At 54.3% G+C, this 11,890-nt stretch overlaps 1 protein-coding gene across 1 annotated transcript; it reads right to left on the reverse strand.

Moving 5' to 3' along the window:
* Positions 1 to 97: 97 nt before the first annotated feature.
* On the reverse strand, positions 98 to 11,597 carry LOC104528811 (1-phosphatidylinositol 4,5-bisphosphate phosphodiesterase gamma-1-like). The gene is made up of 16 exons (XM_010172942.1): positions 11,378 to 11,597; positions 4,864 to 5,013; positions 4,661 to 4,754; positions 4,517 to 4,564; positions 3,720 to 3,804; positions 3,505 to 3,585; positions 3,379 to 3,413; positions 2,255 to 2,327; positions 2,066 to 2,167; positions 1,867 to 1,985; positions 1,681 to 1,766; positions 1,364 to 1,484; positions 1,096 to 1,264; positions 700 to 819; positions 376 to 483; positions 98 to 289 (listed from the first exon to the last, which is right to left on the reverse strand). Exons 1-16 carry the CDS (start codon positions 11,595 to 11,597, stop codon positions 98 to 100), a joined length of 1,803 nt encoding a protein of 600 aa, XP_010171244.1.
* Positions 11,598 to 11,890: the final 293 nt, after the last annotated feature.

Consider the following 11,890-nt stretch of genomic DNA (forward strand, 5'->3'; position numbering starts at 1 on the left):
CAGCCTGTCCAGGTCTCTCTGGATGGCAGCTGGACTCCCAGTGGGACACCTAGACTGGGTCAAGGAGGGTGGGATCTTGCCTTCCCATCAAGTTCTCCTACCAGAAGGAGAGGGTGTAGTCACCCACGAAGGTCTCGCTCTCGCGCACCAGGAAGGTGCCATCCTTGCCGCCCGTCTCAGTGCAGTACTCGTGCAGCAGCTTCTCGGCGATCTGACGTCCATCACGGCCACCTCCCAACTTCCCATGGAACCACTTCTCCGTGAAGTGCATCTCGTTGTTGTTGAACTCCTGTAAATTCACCCCAAAATGAGACAGATGGTCTGGGGTTACCATCCTTCCCCTTGTCCCATGAGCACATCCCGCTCCACACACACCTCCTTCTGCTCCACCTCCTCCTCGTCCTCGTTGAACTGGTAGCGGGATGTCTCCTCTGAGTAGTAGATCTTGTTGCTTGTCAGGACGAAATAATGGGGGCTCCAGGTCTGGGAGGGAGGAAGAACATCACTGGGGTGGGGAGAAGATGGTGGAATGGAGGGACGGGGCTTTGAGATCTCAATTTCTGCCCCTGCCCCATTGTCCCATGGCACTGCAATGGTCTAGGAGAGCCCATGCCCCATGCCCAACACAAACCCTGATGCTCATCCCCCTCCAACAGACCCTGCTCACCCCCCAGCTGCCATCAACAGAGAGATCCTTACATGATCAATGGGGTCTTCAAGGTAGAGGATGCCATTCTTGATGGAGTTGCTGATGTCATTCTCTGAGTAACTGGCAGTGGAGACCTCCTCGTACAGGTTCCCTTCGACCAGTTTCTTGTGCTGGGGACAGCCCAGGCAGGGGAGCTCAGTGGTGGGTATGGTGTCCCCATCAAACTGAGCTCCCAGCCCTCAGGTCATGCTTGGGGTCCTACAGGTACCCCTCCACCACTCCCTGTTCCCCTTGACAAGTCTCTTGCAGCAGGACATCTCTCTGATGTCCTCCTGTGTGTGCACAGAGAGATATTGCTCTTGAGTCCCAAGATTTGAGATAATCACCATCCATCCCAGCCCAACATGGTCCTTGTCCCTCCCACAAAGAAGGTACCCACCACACACCTTGATTAGGATCTTCTTCTTCAGCTGAGTGGGTGAGGGCAGCTCATCAGCATTGATGTCCACTGGCTTGGTGAGTAGCATGTCCCCAAAGACCTTCTTGAAGTGAGAGGCCATGTTCCTCTGCTGGACAATGCTGCAGTGGTCTTCGATGGAGAGGATGATGGGGAACCTGGAAGAAGCAGGAGGGAACAGTGGCTTGGGATGAAGGTGAAGGAGAAGTTGCCTGCCTGGCCCATAACTGGGGTGTCGTTGTGGGGCTGGGGCTTACTCGGAGGTGACGAATGCATGCTCCTTGATGGTGTGGAGCACATCCAGGAACTTGATCTTGGAGGTGAGCGTATGGCCATGGTAGATGATAGGGAGATCGTCTGGGCCATCCCAACAGTCCACTGAGTGGGGAGACATCTCAGTTAATCCATGCTGGTCACTAAATGTGCACCAGGGACCATGTTTTTGCCCCCCTCCCACCAAAGGACATGGAAGACCCTCCCATCCAGTGCCATGGGATGGGTGCAGAGGACCATCTGATGGACCATGGGGTGCTGGGGAGGACTGAGCATCACTGCAGGGTGCTGAGGGACTCACACTCAATGCAGCGACAGCCCATGCGCAGGCAACGGGCGTACGCCTCCAGAGAGGACTCGCTGGAGAACTGATCCCCAGTTAGATACCTGCAGAGGAGAGAGAGGGACCATCAGCGGCCAGGGCTGCCCTGGCTGGGATGATGGGATGGTCATGGAGGTCCCTGAGGAGGACCCACCCTGTCCTTACGTGTTGTGGGAGGAGGAGATCCAGTACTGGGACAGGGGGTGGTTCATCTCCTCAGGCACCACGCGCTCATACTTGGCATCCATCACCATGTTCTCCTTGGAGAAGAGGTACGTGAGGAACTGGAGGGGGAAGGAGAGAGGTCAGAGCCTGTCAGGGATGGGGAGACACCCCTGGGTGGGTGCCATGTGGGGTCACCCACCTCATCCAACTGGAATGAGGGGTCTGTCGCCTCGCTGGAGTTCTCCTTGAGGTAGGTGCACATGTAGTCCCGCACCATGCCCACGTCGCTGGCCCAGGGTTCCTGGGGTGCAAACACAGCCACCATTACAGGGGGAACCAAGTTGGGTCATCTCATGGGACCTCTTCAGGGGTCTCTAAGGGCACCCACCTTCTGGTCATGTAGCAAGAACTTCTGGAAGTCATAGAGGGAGACTTGGCACAGCTCGGGGCGGTCCACGTTCCTGGGACACGGAACGGCCATCAGCGAGGACTGGGAGCAGGAGTTGGGGTAGACCCCATGGAGGAGTCCAGGCCACCAGTGTCCACCTGCAGCTCAGCCCCCTGATGTCTCCCACTCCTACCCCACTCCTGCCAGCTGTGGCAGCTGGCAAAGGGCTTGGGGATAGCACAGGCCATGGAGGTGCAAGAGGCACCTTGAGATGTTGGGTGCTGCTGGAGCAAATGCTCCCAGTGTCACCCATTCCTACTCACATCTCTACTCCCATCCCTGCTCATCCCTGCTCCCATCCCCACTTCCAACTCCACTCCCATCCCTGCTCCCATCCCTGCTCCCATCCCCACTTCCAGCTCCACTTCCATCTCTTCTCATCCCTGCTCCCATCCCTACTCATCCCTTTTCCCATCTTCACTCCCATCCCTACTCATCCCAGTTCCCATCTCCACTTCCACCTTTTCTCATCCCTACTCATCACTTTTCCACTCTCCACTTCCATCCCTACTCATCCCAGTTCCCACCCCTGCTCCCATCCCTACTCATCCCAGTTCCCACCCCTGCTCATCCCAGTTCCCATCTCCACTCCCATCCCTACTCATCCCAGTTCCCATCCCTACTCATCCCAGTTCCCATCTCCACTCCCATCCCTATTCATCCCAGTTCCCATCCCTGCTCCCATCCCTGCTCATCCCAGTTCCCATCCCTGCTCCCATCCCTGCTCATCCCAGTTCCCATCCCCACTCCCATCCCTGCTCCCATCAATCCTGTCTCTTCTCATCCCTGTTCCCATCCCTGCTCATCCTCACTCCATCTCCTCTTCCATCCCTGATCCCATTCCTGTTCCCATCCCCACCTCTCAGAACACCTTTGCCATCCCCACCATCCCCTCAACCCCAAGCCTGCCCCAACACTGGGAGATGCTCTGGAGATCCACACACCACCTGGACCTTCCAGTCCCCCCAGACTCTGCCCCACAGCCTGGCTGCATTGCCCATCTGATGGATCCAACCCATGGATGCTTGGCCAGGATGGGAGCTGCTGGGCTTCCAGGTACTCACCGCAAAGGGAAGGAGAGCTCCAACTGCTCGATGATCTGCAAGGTCAAGGAGAGGACCGGGATTAGCTGGCTGGGGACACACCACACCAGGCAGGAGATGCTTGGGAGGACAAGTATGGGCTCTTACCGACTTCTGTGCATCAAACATCAGGTTTTTGTAGAACTGGATGAAGTGGGAGAAAGTCATCTCGTTCCTGGCTTCTACCTCCTGCCGGAGAGGGTGATGCGTGACAGCAGGTCCACCCAACTAGAGCCAGTGACACCACAGCCAACTCCAGCCTGGCTATGGGGGCTCAAAGACCTTCTCCTCACATAGTGAGGTTGTCCAGGGTGGGGTCTTACCATGAGCTTATCCCGCAGGAACCTCATGTTGGGGACACGGTAGTTGACCTGGGGCAGCATGGCCTTCAAGTCCTTCACTGTGATGCTGTAGGAGGGCAAGCTGGTGTCAGGGCATCATCCAGACCCCACAGAGGATGGACAACCTGATCTAGTGGATGGTGTCCCTGCTCATGCTAGGGGGGCTGGAACTGGATGATCTTTAAGGTCCCTTCCAACCCAAACCATTCCATGGTTCTATGAGAACCCCCAGATAGGTCTCAGCTCTTGACACCAAGGTTCCCATCCCAAATTCTGGTGTCAATGTGGTCTCTGATGTGGGGCTCCTACCCTACCAGCCTGAGGACCCCTGCAGTGGCACAGGACCCCTAATTACATGGGGTCTGGCACGAGTATGAGTAGAAGGTCAGGGAGAAGGAGCGCATCCAAGAAGCAACTGGGTGCTCTAAACCATCATCCCACCTGGACATGATGACCATCCCCATGATCATTTAAGTCCAAATTAAATTGATTTGGGTTTTTTTCCTCTCTTGGGGAGATGTTTATGGACTGCATGAATGGTCCAGCCCCTCTTGGTGCTGGTGGAAGGTATGGGGGCATCAAGGTCCTCATGGTCCCTATAGCAGCAAGGAGAGGACCTGCACTTGAGTCTGATTTTCAATGCCTTTGAGCACCTTGTCCCACAAACCCCACTCCCATCCTGGCTTAGCCTCCAGATTTGGGGTGCAACTGGGGGGAGATGACCCTGTCCAGCCAAACCCACCAGTCTCTTCCTAGCATGGAGCTGTGGTGGTGCTCACCTGCCTTCCCGCGACCGGTCCATCCCATCAAACTGTTTACGCAGCCACCTGGGAAGGAAGGGATGGACAGATGGTGCTCAGCCCTGAAGGAGACCAAACCCAGAGGAGTTTTGTCCCCCTGACCTCTAAATGGTCTTTCCTCACCTCTCGATCTGCAGTGGAGTCTGAGCTTTTTGGGTGTCTGCCACCAGCCAGTTGAGACCTGTTATCCATAGGTTGATGTCCTCCTCGCAGAAAGCTAGAGGAAGAAAAGGAGGGTGATGAGGTTGGGATGAGGGAGATGGGATGCTGAGGTAGAGGTGAGAACCCAAAGGTGGTCAGGGAGAGTGGGGAGGGAGCCCACTCACCGGCCACGCTGAGTGTCCGCAGCCTGAAGTCCATCCCGTAGAGGATGATGAAGCACATGGTGAAGTCGAGCTTGCGAGCATCTTCGGGATAACGCTCGAAGTCCCGTGAGTTCTTCCCCAGGCGGATCTCCTTGATCTCCCGAATGTCGACTGCGAGGAGAGAGGGACATGAGACTGTGCCCAGCCACCATCCTACCACGGGCCCACCCACGTGTGGGGAGACTGCAAGAGGTGGGATTGCCAGGAGACCCCCCTCTAAGGATCCTTGTCCTTAGGATGGGATGTCCCCACGGCACTGCCCATGGGAATGTGAACGTGTTGTGGGTGCTGTGGCCATGTGTCCTCTAGGGAGATATGTCCCTGCTGCCCTGCTAGTGTGATGGCACCATGAGTACTGCATGTCCTTCAGGGAACTGCGTCCCCAGAATGGGACATCCTCGTGGCACTGCCCATTGTTGCCTGATGGCATTATAGGTGCCATGGTTATGTGTCCTCCATGGAATCATTTCCCCAGTGCAGGTTGTCCCTGAAGCACTGTTGCAAGTGGGTGGCAGCTTGATGGATGCCATGGCCATGTGTGCTCCATGGAACCATGTCCCCAAGATATGATGGCCCTGCAGCACTGCTGCAGCCGTGTGACAGCACCATGGGTACCATGGCCATGTGTCCTCCAGGGAGTCATGTCCCCAAGACAGGGCACCCCTACAGCACTGCTAGAGCTGTGTGACAGCACCATGGGTGCCATGGCCATGTGTCCTCCAGGGAGGCACATCCCTAGGATGGCATGTCCCTGCAGCACTGCTGCAGCCGTGTGACAGCACCATGGGTGCCATGGCCATGTGTCCTCCAGGGAGGCACATCCCTAGGATGGCATGTCCCTGCAGCACTGCTGCAGCTGTGTCACAGCAACATGGGTACCATGGCCGTGTGTCCTCCAGGGAGTCATGTCCCCAAGACAGGGCATCCCTACAGCACTGCTAGAGCTGTGTGACAGCACCATGGGTACCATAGCCACGTGTCCTCCAGGGAACCACGTCCCCAGAATGTGACGTCCCCATAGTGCTGCCCACTAGTTTGGCAGCTTTGTGGTTGCCACGTGTCCTCCAGATTCATCTTGGCCCATCCCAACCAGCACATCTCTCCCCTGCCTTCTCCTCCCTAGGAACAGACCCTGCTTTGGGACAGGTTGAGCTCATCTTTTAATTGAAGACATCTACCCAAAGGTGGCAATTTGGAGCTCTGGCAGCCAGCACTGCAGGGCGTTTCTTACTAGTTTGGCAGCTTTGTGGTTGCCACGTGTCCTCCAGATTCATCTTGGCCCATCCCAACCAGCACATCTCTCCCCTGCCTTCTCCTCCCTAGGAACAGACCCTGCTTTGGGACAGGTTGAGCTCATCTTTTAATTGAAGACATCTACCCAAAGGTGGCAATTTGGAGCTCTGGCAGCCAGCACTGCAGGGCGTTTCTTTCCTGCTAGGGTTGGGTTTCCGGACCCTGATCTTCCTCACTGCTCCACCATCCGAGGACATTTCCAACCCCTGGTTTTGCCAAGTGGACACGTTCCACTGGGATCAGAATCATAATTTGATTATATTATAATAACACTCAAAGTTGGTCTTGATACCATGAGTATCACCCTTGGGCAGCTTTGTCCTCTCAAGCTGAGGCATCAACAGCAGAAAGGGCTTTGTACGGCCAAAGGTGGCCAGACCACACCAGGGTATTGTCCTGCTGAGGAAATGGGTCATTTCCCGGAGAATTTCCAACCCAGCTGCGTTTCCGATGAGGCGACGGTGGGGTGGGGTGGGGAACGGTGCAGGCGTGCTGGTGCCTCCACAAAAAACCTTCAACCTAATCCAAAGAGGATAAAGAAAAACCAGAGATGGGGAAGAAGAAGGATTGAGGGAGAAACCGGGCTGATTAAGCAAGAAAAGAGGTGAAGAATCGTTTTTCTTGGTGGAAAAGCTCTGGAAAACACTGAAGGTTTGATCCAACCTTCCCTTCTTGGATGACCACAAGCTAAATTTCATGGATTGGGGTGGGATTTTATCATGGTTTTTTTAGAATAAATGATACACAGGAGGTCTATAACCCTACATGTCTCTGGTTTGGGAGTAGATCTCAAGAAATGAAATCCCATCGCTGTCTCCATGCAGCTCCCATGGCTTGGAGCAAACCTTCTATGGTACAAACAGGCAGATATTTTGAGGGAAAAATTGGTTTATAGGTTAAAAACCATCTTCTCATCCCCAAACTTGCTCATCCACAGAGAGGGGAGAGTAGCTGGTGGCCACCAGGGCTCTGCCAAGAAGTCACAATGCAGCCACCCCCTCAATTCAATGCCACCAGGGTCCAGCCTTGGGTCTGACCTCATTGCTGCCAATAATCACAGGATGGTTTGGGTTGGAAGGGACTTTTCAAGGTCACCTAGTTCAAACCCCCTGCAGTGACAGGGACATCTCCAACCAGATCAGGTTGCTCAGAGCCTCATCCAACCTGACCTTGAATGTTTTCAGGGATGAGGCTTCTACCACCTCTCTGGGCAACCTGGGCCAGTGTCTCACCACCCTCAGCATACAAAATTTCTTCCTTAGATCTAGTCTGAATGTCCCCTCTTTCAGTTTAAAACCATCACCCCTTGTCCTGTCACTACAATTTGTCCCCATCTTTCTTCTAGGACCCCTTTAAGGCTGCAAGAAGGTCTCCCTGGAGCCTTCTCCAGGCTGAACAGCCCCAACTCTCTCAGCCTGTCCTCACAGCAGAGCTGCTCCAGCCCTCGCATCATCCTGGTGGCCTCCTCTGCACTGGCTCCAGTAGGTCCATGTCCTTCTGCTGTTGGTGGCCCCAGCACTGGAGGCAGCACTGCAGGTGGGGTGTCAGGAGAGCGGAGCAGAGGGGCAGAATCCCCTCCCTCCACCTGCTGCCCACGCTGCTCTGGGTGCAGCCCAGGAGATAACTGACTTTCTGGTCTGTGAGTGCCCACTGCATGGTCATGTCCAATTTTTCACCCACCACTAGCCCCAAGTTCTTCTCCACTGGACAAATAACCCGACCCCGTGAAGAGCTAGAGGAAGAGGGAGCGGTGCAGGGCTGCACAATACAACACGGCTGGTGGCTTCCTGGAAACCACATCTGCAGTGGATTTGCAGAGATCATGTCAGAACTATGTCTCCAAACTCCTCCCTACATTGTCTCAGGGGTCCCGTGCAGATTAAAATACTCTGGAAGTTGATTCCAGCTGTGAAAATCCTTTTTCTATTCTAATGTAAAGTGAGCAACGTGGTGCAAAGAAGGTTTGAAATCTAAGGATGGTGAGAAGATGATGTAGGAGCAGGGTCTGCCCGGTGGCTTTTAAGGATGTTGAAAGTTTGGGAGTTTTATTAATGGATTAAGAGGAAAACAAAGGAATGTGGCTGGAGGGAATGGTTGTGCTGGGAAATCCCACTAGCCTGGGCAGATCTGTGGTGGGATGAGCTGTGTCCTCTTGTGTTCACCTCAGTCCTTCCTTCTCATGGGACACGGGGCAGCTCAGACCCTCCTTTATGGTGGGGACATCCCCCAAGGTTCTTCATGCTGTTGTGAAGTTGATTTAAAATTTGAAATAAAAGATTTCCTCTTGATCCAGTGGCATTAAACCCCATCTGGATTTTCTCATCCCCAAATGATCCTATTTCTAATTATTTGGTGTTAACGAGGCTGGAGGTGTGATCCCAATTAACCATCATGGTGACAAACCACCCTCCTGAAATACTCTTGGGTTTGCCAAGTTGCCTTCACCCCTAATTTCTTTTAATTTCTTACAAAAATCCCTTTTTGGCCTGTTTTCTGCTAAATTTCATCCTTGGAGACCAGGTGGTTGAGGGCAATGAGCTGGAAACTCTCCAGCATGAGGTTAATTTTGGAGGCGATGCTACAGGTGACCCCATCAACATGGACACGTGTCTGTTGGTTGCTTAACGAAGCGTGTAATTAGCCTGCATGGTACAGAGCTTCTAGGGAGAGTCAAGATCCATGTCCTGGCCTTGTTAGTCCCTAACAGAGACATTAGAGCTGTCACTTGTCCCCACTAATCCCTCTGCAAGCGGGATGCCTGGTTGAAGAGGATTTTGAAAATGGTCCCGACAGGCGTGAGATCGGACACGGGGTGGAAGCAAAACCTTTGGGGATGAACCAGAGATCTCAGAGCTTCCATAAAATCATAGCAAGCAGGGGGAATATGTAAACATGGAGTAAAAGTGGAGCAGGGAGTGAAGATGTTCCAGTCCAACATCAAAACCAGGATTGTTCCCACTCAAGAATGAAGGAAGCGAGTGGTGGGGTTGGATGGCAGGATTGGATCATTTCCAGGGAGTTTCTCCTTCTTTTTTTCTTCTTCCTGGATGATCTCAGAGGATGTTCACTAATTCCCATGGTGGGGTTTTGAGCTGTTGCATGGGAGAAACCAGACCTCAAGACATCAGTAGGGAAACTGAGGCAGGACATTGGGAGCAACCTGAGACCCAAACCTGGCAGCGTGCCGTGCTCCTGAAGAAAACCAAGGAGCTGGGAACACATTATTGCCATGAGTGGAGAAGGAGATTTTCTCCATGAGGATGAAAATCACCTCTCCAAAAATGGGTGATCTTCCTCACCTCACCAGTCCCTCCTCCTCCTCCAAAGATCTACTCCCAGGCCCAGCAGGTCTGGACAAGCACTTGTGCTGTTGTTCATCTCCAGGTGCCACCCTCCTTCACAGCTCAAAGCTTCACCATGGCCAGTAGCTCAGCTTGGAGTTGACTTCTCCAAGCAGGAGCTGGACTCTCCTGGAAATTTTGCTCCACCTTGTACAAAATCAGCAATAGGTGGTGATTTTGGGGTGAGTAATTCAGTGATTTTTAAGGACAACCCCTGAGTCCTCCTAGGGAAAATGTACCTGTCACCTCCCAAGCCTCCAAGGTGGGCTTTAGCATCATCTAGGTGAGATGTTACACCCAAACTGGGTTCCTCTCTGTGTGAGGCTGTGGGATGAGGTGATGATATGGCTCTGGGTCACCTCAACTCTGTGTTTTCATCCATTGAGTGTTTTTAGCTCAATTTAAGAGGAGGTGGAAGTCTGGAGCAACTAAGTAGTGAGCACCAAGGCATGGAGCCCCACCAATATCTGGCAGTGTGTGTATGCCCCAACGATCTACTAGCCACCAGTGAATCTACAAGGAAGGGTGATTTATGGAGCATCTCCCATGCCAGACCCCCAGTGCTACCAGTTCCCACCAGTTCAGACACCATCCAAAGTTTGCATTGATGTCATTAATGCTCTTGGCACAAAGACCAGCTGGCCAAGTCCTCTGTGGGTTGCATGGGGCCACCATCATGCTCCATCTCACGCTGCTGCCTGCCCCAGCAGCCTCATCACCTCATTTTTGGGGTCAAAAGCACCTTCAGCAGATGAAGTGGTGGCCAGGTCCTTTACCTCCTTGACAAAAAAACCCCTGAGGATGAAATGGTGGCAACTTGACCCCTATGGCAACTCATGGGCCACATGAGTTGGGATGGAAGAGGTGAGGGTTGCCCAGTGCAGCAGCTTCTGCATTCATAACTCTGGGCATCCCACCATGGCAGAGCACCCCTCCATGTCCAGGCACACCACCATGGCCAAAGATCCCACCATGGCCAAAGACCCCACCATGGTAGGGCATCCTGTTGCACCTGAGCACCCTGCTATGTCTGAGCACGGCACCATATCTGGGCATCCCACTGTAGCTGAGCACCCCATCATGGCCGGGCATCCCACCACAGTAGGTCATCCCACCATGGCAGGGTACCTGATCACAGCCAGACACCCCATGGCACTCCACAACCAGACACTTCATCATGGTTGGACAATCCATGTCCAGGCAGCCCACTGAGTCTGGACATCTCACCATGGTAGGGCATCCCACCACAGCTAGGCACCCCACAGCCAGGCACCCCACCATGGAAGGACATCCCAACGTGGCCAGGCACCCCACAGACAGTCACCCCACCATGGTAGGACTTCCCACCATGGCCAGGCACCCCACCATGATAAGACATCCCAACATGGCCAGGTACACCACAGCCAGGTACCCCACCACAGAAGGACATCCTACCACAGCTAGACACCCCACAACCAGTCACCCCACCATGGTAGGACTTCCCGCTATGGCCAGGCACCCCACCATGGTAGGACATCCCACTATGGCCAGGCACCCCATAGCCAGTCACCCCACCATGGTAGGACTTCCCGCTATGGCCAGGCACCCCACCACAGTAGGACATCCCACCACAGCCTGACACCCCACAACCAGGCACCCCACCATGGTCGGACATCCCACCACAGCCAGGCTCCCCATAGCCAGGCACCCCACCATGGTCGGACATCCCACCACAGCCAGGCTCCCCATAGCCAGGCACCCCACCATGGTAGGACATCCCACCACAACCAGGCACACCACAGCCAGGTGGTGGCCATCCCACAATGTCCCCAGCCCCCAGCACCGCTTCCACTGATACTCACTGTCTCCTTCCACCTTCTCTGGCGTCCGGCTCCAGATGATCTGCCGAGTCTCCAACTTCACCTGGAAGGTCCTTCGTTCTGGCCTCTGTGACTTCTTCTGATAGAACAAGGTGAGGACTGTACCCATCTCCAGGCAGCGGAGGATCCTGCCCATGTCCCCTGCCTCCATCCTGTTGTCCTCCAAAAAGCCATTGACGCTGTTGAGCCTGGCCATGGACATCTTCACTGTGTGGCCATCGCCTGGCAGAGCTGTAAATCCAAGGTTGTCTCATGCAGGAGAAGATGAAGCAAAAGAGTTGAAATCTCCTCAGGGATTTTCTCCGTTCACCCCGGGTGTGGGTTTCCTCTACGGCCGACGTCTCCTCTGCCGCACCACGGTCGCAGCACGGAGCTGGGCTGGGCAGAGGTGGGATGGAAAAGGGTGGGTTGGAGGTGCCACGACCTTCTCACCAGAGGTTGAATCCGACCCCAACGTTGGCATCCAGCGGTGGTGGAAGAAGATGAGCAGTGGTG

This window comes from Antrostomus carolinensis, unplaced genomic scaffold (genome assembly GCF_000700745.2).
Source record: "Antrostomus carolinensis isolate BGI_N321 unplaced genomic scaffold, ASM70074v2 scaffold5860, whole genome shotgun sequence".
NCBI classification, from domain to species: Eukaryota; Metazoa; Chordata; class Aves; order Caprimulgiformes; family Caprimulgidae; genus Antrostomus; species Antrostomus carolinensis.

Bases quoted from the DNA above. Each gene is read 5' to 3' on its own strand.
- LOC104528811 (XM_010172942.1), bottom strand. From the start codon at position 11,597: ATGTCCATGGCCAGGCTCAACAGCGTCAATGGCTTTTTGGAGGACAAC. The intron at 4,755-4,863 runs GTGAGTGGGCTC...TTCTTCCTCTAG, and splicing joins GCGGACACTCAGCGTGGCCG to CTTTCTGCGAGGAGGACATC. The intron at 3,414-3,504 runs GTAAGAGCCCAT...TTGACCTTGCAG, and splicing joins TGTTTGATGCACAGAAGTCG to ATCATCGAGCAGTTGGAGCT.